This window comes from Bubalus bubalis, chromosome 19 (assembly GCF_019923935.1).
Source record: "Bubalus bubalis isolate 160015118507 breed Murrah chromosome 19, NDDB_SH_1, whole genome shotgun sequence".
Taxonomy (NCBI): Eukaryota; Metazoa; Chordata; class Mammalia; order Artiodactyla; family Bovidae; genus Bubalus; species Bubalus bubalis.
In genome coordinates this window covers 21,844,091-21,867,715 of record NC_059175.1, presented here as the reverse complement: position 1 = coordinate 21,867,715, position 23,625 = coordinate 21,844,091, and the positions used below count along the sequence as shown (strand labels likewise).

The following is a 23,625-nucleotide window of genomic DNA, read 5'->3' as shown; positions in this document are numbered from 1 at the left end:
TCATCTTCCCTTTCTGTCTCCACATCCAGTTTGTGTCTTCACATCCAGTCCTTTGCAGTCACCCACCTGTAGATTGTGTTTCTGCAGTCTCCCTCTGTCTCCCCCCTGCACATCATTTCCATCGTTAATACCCCCTTATTCTTTTCTTTCTTTGTTGTTTTTTTCTTTACTTGAAGTATAGTTGGTTTACATCCTTGTTGTTTCTTTTATATATGGTGGTGTACATCTTTTAATACCGTAATCCCAGTTTATGCCTCCCATTCACCTTAGGTCACTGTAAGTTTTTTCTATGAATCTGTTTTGTAGTAAATTCATCTGTACTACTGTTTTTTAGATTCTACATATAAATGATATATAATATTTGTCTTCCTCTGACTTACGTCACTTAGTTTGATAATCTCTGGGTCCATCCATATTGCTGCAAATGGTATTTCATTCTTTCTTATGGTTGAGTAATGTTCCTGTGTGTGTCTGTACATGTTCTTTATCCTTTCATCTGTATGGATAAATGTCCATGGTTGCCTCCATGTCTTGGCTATTGTAAATAATCCTTCTATGAACATTAGAGTTCATGTATCTTTTGGAATTAGAATTTTTGTGTTTTCCAGATGCATGCCCAGGAGAGGGATTTGCTGGTCATACAGTAACTCTTTTAGTTTTTAAAGGAGCGTCCATACTCTTTTCCACAGTGGCTGCACGAATTTGTATTCGCAGCAACAGTGTACAAAGGTTTACTTTTCTCCACAACCTCTCCAGCATTTGTTATTTCTAGACTCTCTGATGATGGCCATTCTGACCAAGTGAGGTTGATAATTCATGGTTTTGGTTTGCGTTTCTCTAAGAATTACTGATATCGGGCATCTGTTGATGTGCTTTTTGGCCATTTGTATATCTTCTTTGGAGAAGAATATCTCTAGATATGGAGGACAAATATCTATTTAGGTCTTCTGCCCATTTTTTGTTTGGGTTTGTTTGTTTCATGTTACTGAGTTGTAGAAAATGTTTGTGTGTTTTGGAAATTAAGCTCTTGTTGGTCACATTGTTTGCAAATATTTTCTTCCAGTCTGTAGGTTGTCTTTATGGTTTCCTTTGCTGTGTAGAAGCTTATAAGTTTTATCAGGTCCCTTTTGTTTATTTTTGCTTTTATTTCTATTGTCTTGGGAGACTGGCCTAAGAAAACACTGGTACAATTTATGTCAGAATGTTTTGTTTATGATCTTTTCTAGGAGTTGTACGGTGTCATGTATTATATTTGTCTGTAAGCTATTTTGAGTTTGTTATTGTGTGTGGTATGAGAGAGTGTTCTGACTTCATTTATTTGCATGTACTATCTCCTTATTCTTGCTCTCTTTACTTCCATTCTTTATAAGAGAGCTTTGAGTTTGGCTTTTATATTACAGTTTTTAGAAAATTGAAGGAAGCTAGCTCTTTTCCACTGAAACTGGAATTTTTTAAGTAACACATCTTTTGAAAGCTTCTGTTATGAGTGAGTGGTAATGGGAACCAATACCTTTCCTCTCAAGGTGATTTTCTGAATCCTCCCTGCCCCCTTTATTTTACAACAAACTATACCAGATTTATTTTTTCTAAGCACATTTCCAGACATACAGTTGTAACTTTAAAACTTCTGGGTGCTTCCTTTGCCTGCTGAATTTAGTTCCTATTTCTCATTCCTGTGTGCTGTTTGAGGCAGTACGTAGTGTCCTCAGAGTACTTTCTCTACTTGGTTTTAGATATCCTGGCCTGTTGAGTGGTGTTGGTTGACATTTTCATTACTGGGTTGATGTGTTGAGAGTCTATTGGCTAGATTCATTAGTTCAAAGAAGTTTGTAACAGAATGACTTAGTACCATTGAGAAAGGAAACCCCCAGTAGTAGTAGTTGTTTTTTAAATTACTTATTTTTGGTTGTGCTGAATCTCCGTTGCTGCTCACGAGCTTTTGCTAGTTGTGGCGAGCCAGGGGCAACTCTTTGTTGTGCCGCTCAGGCTTCTCATTGTGGGAGATTCTCTTGTTGAGGAGCACGGGCTCTGGAACGTGGCCTTCAGTAGTTTCAGCACTCGGTCTTCGTGGTTGTGGCCCACAGGGTTAGTTGCCTGCATCATGTGGAATCTTCCTGGACCAGGGATCAAACTCATGTCCCCTGCAGTGGCAGGCAGATTCCTATCCACTGTGCCACCAGGGAAGTCCCCCAGTGGTTTTAAGAGACCTGTTTAGAAATATTCTGTGCTTACTCTAAATTATTCACACAAAATGATTCCTTCAGGTTTTTTATTTTTTAGGATTATGTTACTGGCCAAGGTGTGGGGACAGACAAGGAGAAACAGTGATAAATTCCATTTCCTTTCTGTGTCAGTGCCAGAGAGTGTAATTTGTTTTCTGCTTTGTACTTAATTGAAACATGACATTAAACATTATGGTTTTGTGTCTTGGGCTAAATAAATTTGAAGATTTTAAATAACAAGATCTTTAAATCTTAAGGGATGGTAATTTAGAAGCTTCTTGGTAATTATTCTAATTTATAATACCGTTTTTTTAAAAATATTCTATATTATATGAACCATTGTCAGTTGTATCTAAGATATATATATATATGTTTAACTATAGTCATACATCTTTCTTTTTCTTATGTTTATATTCCAGTTGAACTAAGTCATCTCTGGGATTTTACCTTGTTATAGCAGTGTTTTCTCAAACACACGGTTTAAGAAACCTTAAGGTAAACCAATCACCTCTGATCCAAGGTTATTTTACTTGAATAAGTAACTTAAATTTTTTTATATTGAAACATATATAAAGTACAGTGCAGAAATTTCATGAGTTTGTACAATAGGACTTGAGGACGAGTTGTTTTGGTTACTTTCTGAAAATACATTTTGGAGGGTGCAGGTTTGTTAACTTTGTAAGTAACTTCTGTGGGAAAAAGTTTGAGAAATATACTGATAATGAACAATGAGCATGGTTTTGAGGCAGGAAGATTTGAGTTCATATCGTAACAGGCTCTGTAGTTTTGTTGTTGTTGTTGTTGTTTAGTTGCTAAATTGTGTCTGACTCTGTGACCCCATGGATTGTAGCCTGCCAGACTCCTCTGTCCTTGGCAAGAATACTGGAGTGGGTTGCCATTTCCTTCTCCAGTGGTTCTTCTGACCCCCAGGGATCAAACCTGCTTTCTCCTACATTGGCAAACGGATTCTTCACTGAACCACCTGGGAAGGGCCTAGTCTGGGGGTAAATTATCTCTTCCTATTCTGCGCCCCACCCCACCCCTTTCAGAGAACATATATAAGCTGATGCCACATTTATTTTTTAAAGTGTATCTGTTTACTTTATTTGAACTCTGATAATATTGGCATTTTTTTAATGGCAAAACATCATTTTTTCCCCCCTTAAACTGTATATTCTTTTAACAAGGGAGTTAAAATACTTTTGCACATGAATTTTCTGTGGGCCAGAAATTTGGTAGCAGTTTAGCTGAGTGGTTCTGGCTTCTTCCATGTCTTTCATAAAAATCTCAAAGGTTGCTGTCATTTGAAGGCTTGACACTGGTGCCTAGAGGATCTCCTTCTAAGAAGGTGTTCCTCTTTGGGTTAGCAGGTTGCTGCTGGCTGTTGTCTAGAGGACTCAAATTTCCTTTGCATATGTAGATCTCCAACTGTTTGCCTGGCTTCTGCATTTCCAGAGGAAGAGATCTGAGAAGAAAAGCAGCTAGAAGTGTGCAGTGCTTTTTATGACCTAGTCTTAGAAGTCACTTCTACCACATTCTTTTCATTAGAAGCAAGCCATTAAGACTAGTCCACAGTCAAGGGGTGACCTGGGTTGGGAATATTCCCCTGGAGTAGAAAATGGTAACCCACTCCAGTATTCTTGCCTGGGAAATTCCATGGACAGAGGAGCCTGGTGGGCTACAGTCCGTGGGGTTGCAAGAGTTGGATGGGGCGCGCGCGCGCGCGCGCGCACACACACACACACACACACACACACACACACACACACACACACACACACACACACACACACACACACTTTGCGCTTTTCTTTGGTTAAATACTTCAGATGGATAATTTGCTTATACCTTAACTTATGAAGGATATGAGGCAGCAACTTTGTTTCCATTTGTTAGCTGTTAAAGAGGGAAGACTGCCCTTTTAAATCTAGTATCATCAGCAGTGTTTAGTGCTGCTTGTTTTTGCTTACATTGGCTGTTTAGTAAATGAGCTGATTTGATTTAAATTTTATCCTATGTAGACCATATTGTTTGCAATATATTTCTAAATTAAAATGTATCTTTACCAGCCCTTAAAACAAGGTCTCATTCAGGGATGACTTAAACTGTTTAGTATTGTGAGTTTGAAAGAGAAGCTCAGTGAGTAAAAATTTGTTTATAGAGTAGGTGTTGTTTTTTTGTAGTGGTACATTTTGTATGAAAATTGTTAGCTCATTATAAGTTTTGGAGTACTTCAGTTATATTTTGTGTATTAAGCCTTCAGTAATCTAAAATCTCAAGAATTGAAAGCATGCTGTTTCCATTTTTTTTTTCTCCTTAAATAGAATTCTTTTTGTAGGGGTGAAAGTAGCAATTTTCACATGTAGCAATTTAGCAAATAACAATTCTCATTAAATTCTTCTTCTGTTTTATTTTTTATTTGTAAGTAAAACAGAAAGGTTCTGAGCAACTTAATAAGCGATAAGCTGAGGGAGGTAGGGAAACCTAACAAAATTCAAGGTTAAAGCAAGCCAATAATAGGAAGCTTTTTAAAGGATGAAAATTTCTAATACTCTAGATTTCTTGTGAAATTTGCTGATGTTTTATATTTGAGAGTCTAATCTGTAATTGAGAGTTTGATAACTAAGAAAAGGTATTAGACCCTTTGTTTCATAACTGAAACTGCAAAACACAGTAGAGCAGTAGATTATTTTCCTGTGTTTAGAGGCCATGTTCCTTAGGCAAGAGTTTTTTTCTTGGTAAATATTACAGTATTTACCATCTTTTCCTGATTATCATTACTTTAAGTACTCACTTAAGAATAGAATTCTCAGCCTTAAGAACCGTTGAGTCAAAATCTATAGCGAAAGGATCTTTTACTTTTTATTAGGGAAATCTGGAAATCACCTAGCGCTTACTAAATGTTAACCAGACTTCATTAGTGGTATTGCAGTAGTGAAGCAGACACAAGAGTGGAATAAGATGTCAGAATATACTTTTCAAAAGTTAAAAACATGAAACTTCCCTGGTGGTCCAGTGGTTAAGACTTCACCTTCCAAAGAAAGGGGGGTTCAGGTTCCATCCCTGGTTGGGGAGCTAAGATCCCACATGCCTTAGGGCTAAAAAGCCAAAACATAAAACAGAAACAATATTGTGACATTCAATAAAGATTTTAAGAATGGTCCACATCAAAAAAAAAAACAACTTTAAAAAGTGTTAAAAACATGATGCAAAAATACAGAATAAACATGTCACAGCCTTATCATTTTAGAAAAATGATTTTTATAAAAACTTGATTCTTGAAGATTTTGAGCTAGTTGTTAGAGTACATACAATGCGTCTCTTATAATGTCACCAGCTCCAGGAGTTGGTGATGGACAGGGAAGCCTGGCATGCTGCAGTCCGTGGAGTCTCAAAGAGTCGGACATGACTGAGCAATTGAACTGAACTGAATGTCTCAAGTTAGCGCCTCTCCTGTTGAAGACAGGCTGTGCTTTGGTTAGGATATTACAGAAGTGAAATGGTGCCCTGTCTTGCTCATTGGCACACAATTTCAGTTTGTTCTTTTACTGATGATGCTTGCTTTGATTTGTTGATTAAGGATTTCCCAGGCTATGTGCCAGGCCATTTCATTGCAAAACTGTAGTAACCTTTTATTTTTTTTTTTTGAGGTTCTTAAAAATTGTATAAATAACCTCTTCCTTCTAAAATTTTTCAGTTGTATGTATATCTGGATTCATAGTGTTTTATTCAAGGGGTTATAATATAGCACATTTATTTATTTTTATGGGGTGAAAGCCACATTACATGAAATTAACCATTTAAAAATGTATAATTCAGTGTCATTTAGTGCATTCACAATGATGTGAAACCAAGTTCCAGAATATTTTCATTACCCTCTAAGAAAAGTCTGAATCCATTTAGCAGCCAGTCCCATTTCTCCTTCCCAGCAGTCCCTGGTTAGGTCTCTGCTTTTCATCTCTGGATTTGTCTGTTCTGGATATTTCATAAAAATTGGGATCGTACAGCACGTGATCCGGCTTCTGGATGTGTTTGGTGGCTTAGCATATTTTCATGGTTAATCATAATAGAATATGTCTTCTATTGAATACATACACGGTTTGTTTTTTATTCATTTATCTATAGGTGGACATTGAGATGTTTCCACCTCTGGGCTGTTGTGAATAGATCTGCTGTGGACATCAGTATTCAAGTATTTAAGTATCCGTTTTCAGTTCTTTTGAATGCAGTGGTTTTACTGAGTCATATGCTATGTGCTTTTAGCTTTCTGAGGAGTTATCAAACTGTTTCCCCAGCACTTGCATCAGTTTACCTTCCCATTAAAAATGTACCAGGGTACCAGTTTCTTCATATATTTGACGACACTTATTATTTTTTTATATACTTTTAAATTTAATTTTTATATTATTTATATATATATATTTAAATTTATTTATTTTTATTGGAGGCTAATTACAATATTGTAGTGGTTTTTGCCATACATTGACATGAATCAACCATGGGTGTACAGACACTTGTTTTTTAATTAATTAATTTTTGGCTGTGCTGGGTCTTTTCTGCACTTGGGCTTTCTGTAGTTGCTGCGAGGTGGGGCTACTCTTGCTGCAGTGGGCAGGCTTCTCATTGCAGTGACTTCTCTTGCATTGTGGAGCACAGGCTCTAGGCATGCAGGCTTCAGTAGTTGTGGCGCATGAGCTTAGTTGTCCTGTGGCATGTGAAATCTTCATGGACCAGGGATCAAACCCATGTCCCCTGCATTGGCAAGAGGATTCTTAACCACTGGACCACCAGGGTTGTCTAACACTTACTGTTTTACTCTTTCGTTTTCTTTCCCCTTTCTTGAAGGGAGGCTGAGAAATGTCTGTTCAAGTCCTTTGCCCATTTTTACATTGTCTTCAAGAATTCTTTATATATTCTGAACACTGGACACCTGTTAGATAAAATTTGCAAATATTTTCTTCCATTTTGTTGTCTTTCCACTTTCTAGATGATATCCTTTGTATGGAATTTTTAAATTTTAGTGAAATCCAAAGGTGCTGTACCTAAAATTCCATTGCCAAATCCAAATTAGTGAAACCTTACTGCTGTTTTCTTCTGCTAGTTTATAATTTTAGCTTTTGTAGGTCTTTGATCCATTTTGAGTTATAGATATCAATAGGAGTTTATTGGGTATCCACTTGTTGAAATCCATTTGTTGTGGTCTTAGCAGTTTGGTTAAAAAAAAAAAAAAGTCAATTGGCCATACATGTATGACTTTTTCTGGATTCTCAGTTCCATTCCATTGGTTTATATATCTATCCCTTACACTATACCAGTAAGACATTGTTTTGATCATTATAGCTTTGTAGTAAGTTTCAAAATAGGGATTTATGAGTCCTGTAACTGTGTTCTCCTTTTCCAGTAGTGTTTTGGCTATTTGGGGTTCCTTGCAGTTCCAAATGAATTGAGAATGGTTTTTCTGTTCCTGCAAAAAGGGTTTTTGGAATTTTAATAGAGGTTATGTTGAATCTGTTATTGCTATCTTAACAATACTTAAGTTTCCCAGTCCTTGAACAAAGCATATCTTTATATTAATTTGGATCTTTAAAATTTTCCTGTAGCAATGGTTTGTAGTTTTTAGTGAACAAATCTTAAACCTCCTTGGTTAAATTTATTTCTGGATAATTTTGAATAGACTTGTTTATTCATTTCCTTTTGGATTGTTATTGCTAGTATATAGAAATGCTACTGAATTTTCTTTGTTGATCTTGTATCCTACAATATTGCTGAGTTTATTAGCTCTTACAGTTTTACCCACAGATATAGAAATCAGGGTTGTTTTCCTTTAGGATTGACTGGTTTGATCTCCCTGCAGTCCAAGGGACTCTCAAGAGTCTTCTCCAACACCACAGTTCAAAAGCATCAGTTCTTCGGCACTCAGCTTTCTTTATAGTCCAACTCTCACATCCATATGTGACTACTGGAAAAACCATAGCTTTGACTAGATGGTTATGTGTCTTGGTGTGAATCTTTTTGTGTTTATCTTTCTTGGAGTTCAGTTAACTTCTTGGATATGTATATTTTGTGTCTTTAGCTAATTTGCTAAGTGTTTAGCCATTATTTCTTGATTTATTTTTCTGTCCCCCTTGTTTTCTCTCCTGAAACTTTTGTTATGTGTATGTTGGTATGCTTGATGATGTCCCACAGGTTTTTGTTCAGTTTTCTTTTCTTCTAGCTCCTTAAACTGGTAATTTTAATTGACCTCTTCACTCTTAAGGTTCTCTGATTCTTCTTTCTGCTGGCTCAAATCTGCTATTAAACTGTGTAGTGAAATTTTCATTTCAGTTAACGTACTTTTTAGCTCCAGAATTTGTTTGGTTCTTTTCTGTATTTCTTATCTCTTTATGATACTGTTTGTTGAGACATTGTTCTGGTTTCCTTTAGCCCTTTGTATTTAAGACAATTGATGTCTGTTTCTCATCAGTGGCAGTTTCTGCTAATGTCACAGCTCCCCCCTTGCCCCCCCTCCCACTGCCCCATGGGCTGTACTGTATTGTTTCTTTGCATGCTTTGTAATGTTTGTTAGAAAATCAAGCATTTTGAATACTGAATCAATAAGTTAGAGACTCTAGGAGTCAAATATTTTTTTCTTCCCATCGTTGGAGTTGCTTACTATTGGGTTGTGGTTGTGTGTTCATTTAGTGACTTTTCTAAACTATTTCTGAAAGTCTGTATTCTTTGTTTTGGGTAGTTTCTGAAGTCTCTGTCCCTCAGATTGTAATCACCTAGTGTTTTGTTGTTGTTTGAGAGAAATAATATTTTAATAAAGTCAAATGCAAAAAGTCCGTGGTGAATAAGAAGTTATCAGGCTCAATATATTGTCTAAAGGTTGCAAATCCTTCACACATAGGCAAGCAAGAAATCAACTTAGTGCTCATAGCACAGCTGAGACAGGTTGCAGCCTTTAATAAGACTTTACTAAAGGTTCAGTGGTTATAGAAAGTAGTTTCAAGGCAATGTAATAGTTTTATTTCAGCTGTCCGTAGATATGGCTGTTGTCAGAGCTCTTCAAACAAGAGCCATCGTTACCTTGTCCAGTTTGTGTTTTGTTGCAGATATGTGTCTGGAGCCTAAAGGGAATAAAAAAGAAAGAAAAGAAATAAGAACTCTCCCGGTCTTTGTTTATTGGATCTGTGTTAGGGTATTCTTTTCCTTTAAATATTTATTTATTTTTGGCTGCATTGGGTCTTAGTTGTGGCAGGCGGGATCTTTCTTTGTGGTGCCTGGGCTCTTATTTGTGGTATGCGGACTCAGTAGTTGTGACTGTAGGCTTAGTTGCCCTGCAGCATGTGGCATCTTAGTTCCTCTGTTGTTCAGCCGCTAAGTTGTGTCTGACTCTTTGCGACCCTACAGACTGTAGCCTGCCAGGCTCGTCTCTCCATGGGATTTTCTGGGCAAGAATACTGGAGTGGGTTGCTGAGCCTGCCACCAGGGGATCTTCCCTGACGCAGGGATCAAACCCATGTCTCTTGTATCTTCTGCACTGCAGGCGATTCTTTCACCCCTCAGCCACCAGGGAAAAATTTCTCCATTCCTGTGTTCTCTGGCTGGGGCTCTGTAAATTAAACTGAGGAAAGACATATTAACAAGAGAAAACAAACAAGTTTATTAGCATGCGGTCACTTGGCAGTACCTCTCACCGTGAGTAACTCAAAGAGGATGAGTAGAACTTGGGATCTGTATACGTAACTTCACAGGGGGAAAGAATACTTAGTAGAAAAAAGCAAATGATTTTTGAGACAAAATGGGTAACGGGGTCCTTAGGCGTTTGTGGCAGTGTCTGAGTGTGCTGCTGAATTTTTTTTTTCTTTTTTGTTGTCCCAAAAAGAGAAGATGAATTGCTCCAGGAGAGGGGATTAATAAATTCTTTTGGCAGTTTCTGCATTTAGTTTGATAAAGAATTTTAGGAACTCACATGCCTTCAGCTCAATTTTTCTTGTATCAAAGTGGCTTGTTTAGGGGATGGCATAAATGTGATATTAACTAGTATTGCTCTTTACCTTTTTTCAGAACAGGAAAACTTAAGCCATTAGCTATCTATGCTTTATTATTTAAGAATTGATTTAAATTAGAATTCATAAAGACACACAGAAAGAGATAAGTTTTAGTGTGTAACTTACCATTTAATCTTTGGTTTCCTGTGGTTCCCGGGGCTACTCTCTAGTTGCTGTGCGCAGGCTAGTATTGTGGTGGCTTCTCTGTTGCATAATGCAGGCTCTATGTGCGCAGGCTCAGTGGTTGCAGCACACAGGCTTAGTTGCCTTGTGGCATATGGGATTTTTGAGGACCAGGGATCAACCAGTGTCCCCTGCATTGACAGGTGAATTCTTAACTACTGGACCACCAGTGAAGCCCTGCTCATTTAATTATGTAAACATTTTCATTACCTTAGTGAGTTAACCAGTTTCTGTTTCTTATATCTGACGTTTGTTGACCTTCACTCCGCCCCTTCCCCTTTCCAGTACATTGGATAGTAGAAGTGGAGTTTTTGTGTAGTATCTTGAGAATTTTTATTTTTGGAAATACTTTGGTATGACTTAAATTCTGCCATAGCACTTATATTTGAAAGAATTTTGAAAAAGGATGATTAGCAGTGGTATTGATAATTTTGCTTTTTAAAATTTCCCTTTTGAGATTATTCTGCAGTTGTAAATATAAGACATTAGTAAATTTAGACATTAATGTTCAGAAAATTTGATTTCTTCATTCACTAATTTCTAAGCTCTATATTGAAATGAGTACAGTTGCCCAGCTGGCTTCTTCCCCATTTTAAAAAAATCTGTGAATTTACTGTGTTTAGATTGGGCTGGTGACTTGAAATTTTTGATGCAATTGAGAGAGGCTTCCAAAAAGTTAAATTTAGAATGTAGAAGAGTAGTGGATGCCCATTGTGGTGATTGTAATTTTAAAAATCATTTTAACTGTGGAAATTTTCAAACATACATGTAAGTAGAGAGACTACTTAGGCACCTCCCTGTACTAACATTTATAAACACACGGACAACCTTGTTTCAGTGACTTCCATATTCCTTGTTTTTTTCCCCTAAAGTTCCAGATACATGGATTTAATTGCAAAGACTTCAGTATATGTCCTTTTATATACAGTTGACCCTTGAATAGCATAGAGGTTGGGGTGCTGTCCATCCATGCAGTTCAAAAGTCTGACTTGAGAAATCAAAAAATCTTTACAGTTGGCCCTCCCCACTTGCTGCTCCACATCTTTGCATCCAGCCAACCTCAGGTCATGTAGTGATGTATTACATATTTAGTGAAAAAAAATCTGTATATAAGTATCTCAAACCATGACAGTTTGAGACCTTATTATTGAAGGGTCCACAGTACCATCATTGCACTAACTGTTACATCTACAGTGACTAATAATTTCTTAAAGTCATTTAATATTCAGATCATGTTCAAATTTTGGACTGTTTCATAATTTTCACTTTTTGAATTTGGTTGGAATAAGGATCTATGTAAGTAAGGTCCACATGTATTTGATTGATCTGTCTGTGAAATCCATGTATTTGTTGAAGAAGCCAGGTCATTTGACCTGTAGAATATCATGTCATCTCCATTCGATGGGATTACTTCCCTCAGTTGTCCTTTAATTTATTATCTGTGTTGAATTTCCTGCAAATTGGTAATTAGATCAGAATTCAGATTCTGTATGGGCCAGGGGGGAAGAACATGTGCTGTGTACATAGGTAATGCTGTGTGCATCATATTGTGTCACATCAGGAGACACTTTATAACTAGTCTGTTTCAAGACTATTGTAATTTCAAAACTAACCTTCATTGAGGTAGTTTATAATAAAATTATCCAGTTTTAAGTGCATAATTTGGTGAGTTTTAACAAGTGTCTACCCTTTACCACAATTAAGATAAATACCCAGTTACCCTTGAAAATTTCTTTCTTCCCTTTGTAGTCATTTCCCTTCTCTCCAGGCCCTTTACCCTCCACTGTGCTGATCTGGTTTGTCACTATATTTTTGCCTTTTCTAGAATTATAATTGAAATCTTACAGTAGTCAGATCATTGTAATTTAAAGGAGGTATAAGATACTTTGGCCAGGAACTATATAGATCTAATGTTTTCCACTTTTATATAACAGGGACTTGCCATGAGGTGTTGAAACCTTGTTTCGCTGAGTTGGAGAGACTGGACCTAAATGGCGCAGCATGACTTTGCTCCAGCCTGGCTTAATTTTCCTACCCCACCATCATCAACAAAGGTATTCTTTCTTGCATCTCTCTTTTCTTTTTGACTATCTGCTTTTATTTAGTTCATGTTCTGCACAGATGTAGTTAAACTAAAGCTTAATGTTTTGCAGAGAAACACCTAAACTTTCTAAATTATTTCATATTTAATGTGTTGGTTTATCTATATATGTCAATTTTCAGTATACCATCAACATTCTTAAACCATTTACTTCAAAAGTTATCTTTTGTGCTAAAGTTCTGCATTTTACAATTCAAGCCAGTTAAATACATTGCACATTACTTATGCGGCTTACCTCTCTCTGTACTATTCTTCTGATAATTAACTTTGCTTACTTTCCTATAGATAACATTAAAAAAACATCAGAAGTTTTTTAAGTCTTTCCTTACAACTGGAAGAATTCTTTTTCAAATAAATGAGACTTTGGCATATTACTCAGTTTTAGGAGTTACGAGAACATTGCAGTGTTGCTACATATCAGATGACTCACTGATTTTAAAATGTTCATTTTATATAACCGAAACAGAACTTGGTGTATAAGACATGCTTGACATTGAAATTGTCATCCGCTTATAAGCCTTGCCGAGAGGGATGTTGAAATGGATTAGAATCAATCTATCTGGCTCCATACTATCTTCTACTTTGTTTTTTCCATAGTGCAAAGGAATCAAGTGGGAGGTCTTAATCATCTGCTTACCTTTTAATCAGTCTCTACCATGCTAAGGCATTCATCTAGGACCTTTTGGGGGTCCAAGCAGTTCTTATAGAACAGTTTGCCGAAACAGCTTTTATGGGAACAATTTTATAATTTGCAGAGTTGTTCCCCAATAAGGACTTGTCAGATCATAATATATTAGAAAAGTTGCATTGGAGACATAGCATGTGAACTGACGTTATTTTATGCAGATGGATTCTCTGGAAGGCTCATTGACTTGCCTCTTTTCATATGATTAGTGTGAGCCTAGACTAGAATCTAGGATGCATTTTCTATTTTGTAGTATTTTCATTTGTGAATTTTGTAAAATGATTAAACATTTTATTTCATAGATTATAAAATGGGATCACAGTTGTTAGGAAATGGGAAAACCATTTCTTAGTTACAGACTCTGTTTGCCTGCCTTTCCTCTTCTCTTTAGGTCTCTGAAATTTGCTTTGCTCTTGTTGTTTATGTCTACCCCACCCCCTTGGTTGCTGTCAGCTATGCTTTTCCTGGATTCAGTTTTTTCCAGACCCACTTCAGAGCCTGGAAGTACATGAATTTCTTGCTCCTCTGTTTGTTTCCCTTTTCTCTTTGAAATGAGTCAAGATTTGTTTTCATTTTTAAACATATCAATAAAAATTATCAGCACCTGGAAAATTAGTTACAAACATTATTGAGGATAATTCTTGTCTTCATTGAAGTGTTGATTAAGGTTGATTAAGATTGACTTTGTTTTGTGTGGTGGAATTCTTAATGCTTTCTAGAACCAGACATTTGATCTGAATATAGGCCCTCATGAAACGAAGTCTTGATTTTGCCAATTCTAAATTTTCAATTAATTCTAATTTATTTTAGATTACCTACAGAAAATAATGTCACTTTGAACTCTTAACTAGCAATATTTGAAATTACCTTCTTAGACCTTTCGCAAAGTGGTTTTAACAAATAAATAAATACACACATCATTAGGTATTAATGACTTACGCTGTATCACTCAAAATCACTATTCGTGGGTTTTCAGTTATAATTCTTGTTTTCTGACAGAGCCCTTTTAATCTTTTCCTGAATAAATGGGATAGTCATAAATAACTGTTGGGTTCTCTTTTTCAACTTTGTGTTAAGTCTTTTCTTTTATTATTTGAAGAGATGATAAGAGTACTTGAATTAAGGGTTAACAATGTTTTCAACACTGCACCTGAGCAGTTTTCTAAGGCGTGCAGAATTTTAGCCCCATCATGTGGTGAAATTTTAAACTGCATGTGGTTGTTTCTGTCTATGAAATAGACATACTGGCATTTGAACTGTTCATTAGGACCCAGTAAGAAATTTTACATCATGTTTTCATATGCACATAGCTGTAACTAAAAAGTCATTTACCTGTGTTCTTATTTCTCTTGGGGTCTTTTTATTCCAATCAAAAAAAAAATACAAATTGTTACTAATTATGTGTCTTATTTATAATGAGACCTCACCTGCAGTTTGAAAAATAGAATTGTAATTATTTGCCTTCAATAATATAAGTAGTATCAGTTTGCATTGAAATGGTGCTTTTTAAACTTTAGGCTAAGAAAGGATGAGAAAATTTAGACTGGTAGCTGAATTCATTGAAACTTCTTGTTTACTAAGCAGTTTTTAACTGTTGATTCACATATTCTGGGAATCAGAAAATTATGCTATTATTTTTAAAAATTCAGAAAAAGATTTAAAATGTGGTAACTAATATTTCTCGAGTCATTACTGCATACCAGTCACTGTGTAAAGCGCTTTATAAGAAGGCAAACAAAAGCATAAAAGGTAAAATACTGTTCGGCTCTTCTACCACTACTTGCCCCAACCAATGTAAACAGATGGGGAACTGAGGTTGAGAGAGACAAGTAACTTGACCCAAAGTGCTTGAGTTAGTGTAGGAACATATGTGTGCTTGACTTTAAATATTTATGTTTAATAACTTTCTTTTTTTGATTATTAAGAAGTAGACTAATTTTCAGAAGTGAAATACCGGGATGTTTTAATATATATATCAGAATATAATTTTATCTTGGTTTAGGTAAGCGAATGAAATTGCTTTTTTTTTTTTTCCTTCAAGGGTAGCATCTCCAGTAATCTATTTCTGTAGTTAGTACATGGGTGTCTTCACTCTGCAGTAGCTGTGTACAGTTGACCCTTGACCAATATGGGTTTGGGCTATTTATGTCCACTTATGTGGATTTTTTCTCCCCAATAAATATATGTACTGTACAACTCCGTGATCTGTGGATACTGATTTTGACCATACATAGTCGGCACCCCTAACTCCCTGCATTTTTCAACTGTCAACCTTAATCTTTTATTGAGTGAATCTTCATAGATTAATTGGACCTGTTAATGGACTAAGTTGCAGGAATGCTTGGGCATCTCTTGAATGTATTTGTAGGGGAAATTCCTAGCAGCAGAATCTGTAAATTAGGAAGTTTATACCTTTTGGTAGATAGTGCCTAATTGCTGTCTAGAAAGGTTGTACCAGTTTATAATCCTATAAAAATTATATGGAGGGGGGCAGATTTTTCACCATTGGCAATGCTGGCTGTTGTCCCATTTTTTCATATTTGTGAAATTCAATGAAAAACGACACTTCATTGTTTTGATTTGCATTATTTAATTATGACTGAGCATATTTTTGTCTTACGAAATGTTATTCATGTAATTTATTTCTTAGTGATTTATTTGTAATAGCTCTTTTCATATTGTGGGGTTTGTTGCATATTCTGCATATATTTTCCTACAGTATATTTGTCTTAATAGTTCTAAAAGAACCATGTGGATAGTTCTAAAGAAATATTTAAACGTACAGAGAAACATGGAGAATAAGTCACATCATAACATTTTGCAGTTTTATCTTTGTGTCTCTTATGGAAATAAACAATTGAAGTCTGCTGTTGACTTCTTCACAGTCTTTTTTCTGTCTTCGTTTTTTCCCCAGAGATATTCTCAGTGCATGTTCTTATATTGTTACTAGGTATGTGAATATCAAAAGAGTTTTCTGTATATATAGAACATTAATATAAATGATTAACATTTATATTCTGAACCTTGTTTTTATATTTGTTATTTATATCTTTTAGATTTCCCCCCATGTTGATATCTGCAGATTTGCTGTAATTACCTTAAAAACTGTTCCTGAGTCTCCTGCATTTCAGGTGGATTCTTCAGTCTGAACCACCAGGGGAGCCTCAAAACTCTGTATTCTATTTTTTGCCTCTGTATCACAGTGTGTTTGTCTCATTAAGTTGAGATTGTTTATATCGCTGGGAAGGATTGAGGGCAGGAGAAGGGGACGACAGGATAAGATGGTCGGATGGCATCACCAACTCACTGGACATGGGTTTCGGTGGACTCCGGGAGTTGGTGATGGAAAGGGAGGCCTGGCGTGCTGTGGTTCATGGGGTTGCAAAAAGTTGGACAAGACTGAGCGACTGAACTGAACTGAACTCTATAATGAATACTGTATTGACTATTCTTTTACTGTCTCCTAGCATGCATGGATAAGAATTCTTTAGACTCCTGCTTCTCAGACTTCAATGGCTATGAAAGTAACCTGGGGGTTTTGTTAAAATGCAGATTCTAGTTTCAGTAAATCTCTGATGGGGTCCTAGTCCTGACAATCTTCAAAGTATTGTTGATTCTGCTTGTCTCTGGACCACATTTTAAATGGCAAGGCTCTTACCTATAGTTGGAAGAAAAATTGCTGGAATTCAGTTCCATACTGCCAAATTTCTTTTCCATCTGGTATACTGATTTATACTCCTGTATGCTGTACATCGGAGAAGGCAATGGCACCCCACTCTAGTACTCTTGCCTGGAAAATCCCATGGATGGAGGAGTCTGGTAGGCTGCAGCCCATGGGGTTGCTGAGGGTCGGACATGACTGAGCGACTTCACTTTCACTTTTCACTGTCATGCATTGGAGAAGGAAATGGCAACCCACTCCAGTGTTCTTGCCTGGAGAATCCCAGGGATGGGGGAGCCTGGTGGGCTGCCGTCTATGGGGTCGCACAGAGTCGGACACGACTGAAGTGACTTAGCATAGCATAGCATGCTGTACATAACTATTCTTTTTACTTTGTACTCTCGTCAAGACTTTGTCAGATTATCAGGGTTAACATTTTTCCAGTCTTTGTTATGAAATGTATTTTTACTGTTTCTTGGACATTGGGTTATGTTTCTGTGAATTGCCTATTCACATTCTTTGTTTATTATTTCTTCTGGGCTGCCTTTTTGAGGGGAGTACTGGTTTGGCGGGGGAGAGAAAAAGAGAGTGTGTGTGTGTATGTATGTCTGTGTGTGATCTTTAACTGTTTTACATAAAATTGCATAGTTCTTTTTCAGTCACCCAAGTATTTCTCTCTCTCTCTACACACACACACACACACACACACACACACACACACACGTACCCAACATATTCAATTGCTTTATAGTAGTTGTTCCTTTTTTTTTTTTCTTTCTGTAAAAGTCTTATTTATTTGGCTGTGCTGGCTCTAAGTTGTGAAATGCAGGATTTTTGGTCTTAGTTGTGCAATGTGTGATCTAATTCCCTGACCAAGAATGAAACCTGGGTGCCTGCTTTGGGAGCATGGAGTCTTAGCCACTGGACCACCAGGGAGGTTCCTATTTGTTGCTACCTTAAATGCTATTTTAAAACGCTTTCTTATTAAGTCTTTCTAGCATATATATTGTATCTTGAAGTATTAATGTTGTTTCTAGCAACATTGATTAATTTTTACTTTAATGCTTTTGGAATTTTTAATGTGGAAAATCAATCATTCACAAAAATAGCAGTTTTCTTTCTATATTTTCAATCCTGTTTTGTGTTTCGTATTCATATTTTACTATGCTGGCTATATGTCAGAGTCTGAAAGGTCTGAAATTTTATCCTGCTTTCAAGATAACTGTAATAAGCTAGCTTGTTACTGTTTGATGGATGCTGGCAGAAGATGAGACTTCCAGGTCTCATGAGACGAAGTGCATTATTGCCACTATAAAGCCTGCCACCAGATGCGGCCCTGTTGTGACTTGACATTCACTGATAGGGTTTTGATGATAATCTGCAAGCGGTTGATTTATTATGGTCTCTGTGCAGTCAGGAGTCCATACCTTGTGGCTCAGCTGGCAAAGAATCCACCTGCAGTGCGGGGACCTGAGTTCGATCCCTGGGTTGGGAAAATCCCCTAGAGAAGGGAAAGGCTACTCACTCCAGTATTCTGGCCTGGAGAATTCCATGGACTGTATAGTCTGTGGGGTCACAAAGAGTTGGACAGGACTGAGCGACTTTCACTGTGCAGTCAGACCTCTCTGCTAATGGTAATCTGTATTTGCAGCTGCTCCCCAGTGCTAGCATCACCATCTCAGCTCCACCTCAGATCATTAGGCATTAGATTCTCATAAGGAGTGTGAAACTTAGGTCCGTTCTGTGCATGGTTCATGGTAGGGTTCGCAATCCTTTGAGAATTTAATGCTGTCACTGATCTGACAGGAGGTGGTGCTCAGGCAGTAATGTGAATGATGGGGAGCAGCTGTAAATACAGTTGAAGCTTCTCTCACTCACCCACTGCTCACGTGCTTGTGGCTTAGTTCCTTAAAAGCCATAGGCCTGTAGTGGTCCATGGCCTGGCGTGTTGGGGGCCCTTGTTCCAAGGGATAAGGAGATCATTAATTGTTCTCCTTTGTACCTGTGCTTTCTGGTGTTAAAGATGTTTCTTCTCCCAATTGCTAGGGTTTTTGCTCTCCCTCTATAGCCATGTAATCTGTATGCAGTGTGTCGCATTCCCATAGCTCTAACTTCACTTAAAAACTCTCCTTGTACCTAGATATTTTAATCTAGAGGAACTGGATGTGAGTGGGACAGGGGCATTTTTAAATAATTTTCAGAGACCGCATTTTAAAGATATCTCACCCTCACCTTTGTCTACTTTGGATACTGTAGGCAGGGACTCCGTGAGAAGTGTACACAAGCAAATGGCTGTTGTCTACATGTCTAGGACCATGCCAGTTCAACAGGAGAATCCAGATGGCCAAACTAGATTTGTTTGAATTCCATTTTGGTTAGCCATCACCCTGTGGGTTGGCCTGGCCTGTAGTTGTTCTTAGGGAAAAGAAAGAAACATTATATCTAGGGATAATCAGAGCAGAATTTTTAGTGTAAGTCTGTTTACTGTCATAACTCTTCCACTTCTGTCATCCTGATTACTACACAAGAAGTGGCCAAGAGGAGATGATCCCCTTTTGGTTATGCTGCATTCATTCATCTTACTAAGATGTGGGAAGAGATGAAGGGTATAGAGGTGTAGTATAAATGGTTCTGAGTTGAATTTTGAGGGGACTGTTAAAATGCTTGTCTATACTTGTGAATAATAGTATGAAACATCCATTGAGTACTTTGAATATTAATTCATTGCAGGATGACCTTTTTGACAAAAGATGCACTGTTTAATGGACTGTTCTGGTCTGGAATATACCCATTACGTGAAATAATTTCAGGAGACACAATACTGTGACCAGAGTTAGCCCATCAGACTGCAGCAGTAATAATGTAACCTGAAAAAGTTTCAGTAGTGATGCAACTCTGTTGAGGACTCCATGAAGAAGTCAGATCTTTGATGTAGTTCCGTGTGATGTGGTGTTCTTTACAGTGAGACACATGGACCAGCTTTTGGCAGGAGTCACAAGCTGGCATGCGGTAGAGGTTTCTGCATCAGAAAGATAAAGTCCTTTCTTTTGTAACCAGTCTGTGATAGTGGGTGTGTTTCATGTCTGGTGTGATAATGGGTCTAGGTGGTATGCTGAAGATTTGATCAGCATTCTAATTTCAGTCGCTCTCAATGCCATTCACTCTCATCAGATAGCAAGCCTTACTGAATCAACACGAATGACTCAGATTGTCTCAGCAGCAGCTGCAATTTCCCATCATGTGTGACCCCAAGAGATGTTTTTAATTGGCTAGTCTATAGTTTTTCAGTGATAGATGATGAGGCCATTGGCAACAACACAAGAGTTAGAAAAATATAAAATGTCTTGTCCTTAAGAATATCTAAGGCAGGGATCATAGCTTTATTCCATTGAGGTGATTGGCACTTACCCATTTGGTTTTCCAGAGTTGTTGGGGCTGGGTGGCTACTGTGTGTGCCAACATCTTTTAACTTAGCTGAACTATCAGTGAACCAGGCTCAGTCATTTAGGGGAACTTTTCTGATTTGAGAGCTTATTGAAACACTGGCTTGTCATGGTGGCAAGAAGGGGAATAAAGTATACTGCAAGTTTATGGTTGGCACTTCAAGGGTGAGGCCAGCTGTGTTGTTGAACACATGATTTCCATTTGATCAAGAGCCCTCTTGGGTTCTTTTATTGGTTAGTCCTTAGTTTAAGTTTGCTTTCAGTAAGAGCTCAGCATTATGGCAGGAGCCACATTCTTTTTTTTGGCCGACTAGGGATTGAACACTGAACCTTGGCCATGGCAGTGAAAGCCTGGAATCCTAACCACTAGGCTACCAGGGGAACTCAGTTTTTAAAAGGAGTGTGTACTTGGTGTGTGTGTCAGGCAGATGGCATTGCTGTATTGGAAAATAGTCTTTCTGAATACTGCAGAGCCAAGTCTTCAGCCACATATGATTTTATTTTCTTTCCTTCTGGAAGCTGTACTTTTTATTAGACCATTTTGAAGGGGATGGGAATCATCTGTCAACCTGTGACATTTCCTGAATGGGAGAATCTAGAGCATTTTTAGTACAAGCATGTAACATCAGCACCAGCTATAAAACACACTGGTACATTGAATTGGCCTAGTGGCTCCACCTGTAGGATCATTTTAATTTCCCACTCTTACTGCTGAGATTTTTCCAAATTTTATCAGCCATGTTGGGATACTAGGGTCCATTCCCACCCTGGGCACACAGACTAAGGTGTTTGTTTATTTATTTATTTAAATTAATTTATTTAATTGGAGGCTAATTCCTTTACAATATTCAGTGGTTTTGGCCATACATTGACATGAATCAGCCATGGGTGTACATGTGTTCCCCAAACTGAACCCACCTCCCTCCCCATCCCATCCCTCAGGGTCATCCCAGTGCTCTGGCCCTGAGCACCCTATCTCATGCATCAAACCTGGACTGACGATTTATTTCCCATAAGGTCATATACATGTTTCAATGCTGTTCTCTCAAATCATCCCACCCTCGCCTTCTCCCACAGAGTCCAAGAGTCTGTTCTTTACATCTGTTGTCTCTTTTGCTGTCTCACATATAGGGTCATCGTTACCATCCTTCTAAATTGCGCATATATGCGTTAATATACTATATTGATGTTTTTCTTTCTGACTTACTTCACTCTGTATAATAGGCTCCAGTTTCATCCACTTCATTAGAACTGAGTCAAATGTATTCTTTTTAATAGCTGAGTAATATTCCATTGTCTATATGTACCACAGGTTTCTTATCCGTTCGTCTGTCGATGGACATCTAGGTTGCTTCCATGTCCTGGCTATTGTAAATAGTGCTGCAATGAGCAGTGCGGTACACGTGTCTCTTTCAATTCTGGTTTCCTCAGTGTGTATGCCCAGCAGTGGGATGGCTGGGTCGTATGGCAGTTCTATTTCCAGTGTTTTAAGGACTCTCCACACTGTTCTCTATAGTGGCTGTACTAGTTTGCATTCCCACCAACAGTGTAAGAGGGTTCCTTTTTCTCTGCACCTTCTCCAGCATTTATTGTTTGTAGGCTTTTTGATTGCAGCCATTCTGACCGGCGTGAGATGGTACCTCATTGTGATTTTGATTTGTATTTCTCTCATAATGAGTGATGTTGAGCATCTTTTCATGTGTTTGTTAGCCATCTGTATGTCTTCTTTGGAGAAGTGTCTGTTTAGTTCTTTGGCCCATTTTTTGATTAGGTTGTTTATTTTTCTGGAATTGAGCTGCATGAGCTGCTTGTATATTTTTGAGATTAATTCTTTGTCAGTTGCTTTGTTTGCTCTTATTTTCTCCGATTCTGAAGGCTGTCTTTTCACTTTGCTTATGGTTTCCTTCATTGTGAAAAGCTTTTAAGTTTAATTAGGTCCCATTTGTTTATTTTTGCGTTTATATCCATTACTCTGGGAGGTGGGTCATAGAGGATCTTGCTGTGATTTATGTCAGAGAGTGTTTTGGTTATGTTTTCCTCTAGGAGTTTTATAGTTTCTGGTCTTACATTTAGATCTTTAATCCATTTTGAGTTTATTTTTGTGTATGGTGTTAGAAAGTGTTCTAGTTTCATTCTTTTACAAGTGGTTGACCAGTTTTCCCAGCACCACTTGTTTTCTCAGTTGTATGTTCTTGCCTAGACTAAGGAGTTTAGTATATATATGCATATCAGAGTTACAGTCTAAGCTTTCAGGACCACTCACGATTTCTTTAGCATGGAATGTGGGAAAGTTCAGGGTGGAGGGTGAGACTGTTCCTTTGGGGGTTGCGTGGGTGGCCTGGAGGCTTTTTCTCTTGTGGCTTCTCAAGCCAAGATTGGTGTTGATTTCTCTTTTATGTACCTCCTGGCCCCAGGAAACACCCCAGACTGGGACCTTTCATGCCCCCATATACCACAATGCCATGGCTTTGCCCTGTATGGAAAAGTTTGAGTTACTCTTGTGCTTGATGCTGTCTCCCCTCCATGGGAGTGGGTAGGATGGTAACTTGGGTACCTGTGTGTAAGAGAACTATAAGAGTTTGTTTCTTTCTTGCCTTAAGTTCTGGCGCACACTGACTTTCTTGTTAAAGCAGCTGAGTTTGATGTGGGGAAGAAAGGAGTCAGAAAGTACAAAGAGCACAGAATACATCCACTCCAGAAAGCTAGGCTTTGCATTTTTCTTTGTTTCCAATGTCAGTAGCAGTTTGGCCTTAACAAATTGACTTCTAATATTTTCAGTCTTTCCCAAACTCTCTATTCTCATTGCTGTTCAGCTTTGGTGACCTCTTGACTTCAGCAGCTGCAGCCGTATTGCCTTTCAGATGGGACCCCATCTCATGATAATACATCTCTTCCTTCTACTCAGAGGAGAGTTTCATCATTAAAGCACTATTTGGACATCTTGCTTCAGTCCTGCCCCTTGCCACTTACTTAGTTGCTAAACAATGGAACCTTTACTTCTACCCATCATTTGGATGAGAATAATTGTTGCCAGGTCCTGAAGAATCTTATCCTGTGCCCCCGTCTGGCCTAAGAGACCCTACCCTTGTTTTTCTAGAAAGTTTTAGCTTTGAGAGCATGGTATCTTCATCACCATAACTGATAGGGTTGTGAAGTGTTTGGGTTTTTACCCTACTTAAAAGCTTAGCAAGCCAGGTTGTCACTGTTGTTTCATGGATGCTGGTGGAAGACAGATGAAGGGCTTTGTCCTTCATGCTTCATAGAAGCAGCATGAGGATGAAGCCAGGAGCAGTAGGG

At 37.8% G+C, this 23,625-nt stretch overlaps 1 protein-coding gene across 6 annotated transcripts in view; it reads left to right on the top strand.

The window, feature by feature from the left end:
* The window catches only part of GPBP1 (GC-rich promoter binding protein 1), a 65,716-nt gene that overhangs the window by 22,296 nt on the left and 19,795 nt on the right, over window positions 1-23,625 (top strand). For 5 of the 6 annotated variants that reach the window (XM_006055611.4, XM_025270511.2, XM_025270509.3 and 2 more), the window contains one exon: window positions 12,373-12,492. In XM_006055611.4, coding sequence (XP_006055673.1) covers window positions 12,430-12,492 — 63 coding nt within the window. In that variant the 5' untranslated portion in view covers window positions 12,373-12,429. Of the gene's footprint in view, window positions 1-2,641; window positions 2,718-12,372; window positions 12,493-23,625 lie in introns of all 6 variants that reach the window. The other variant, XM_006055612.4, reaches the window with a different exon arrangement.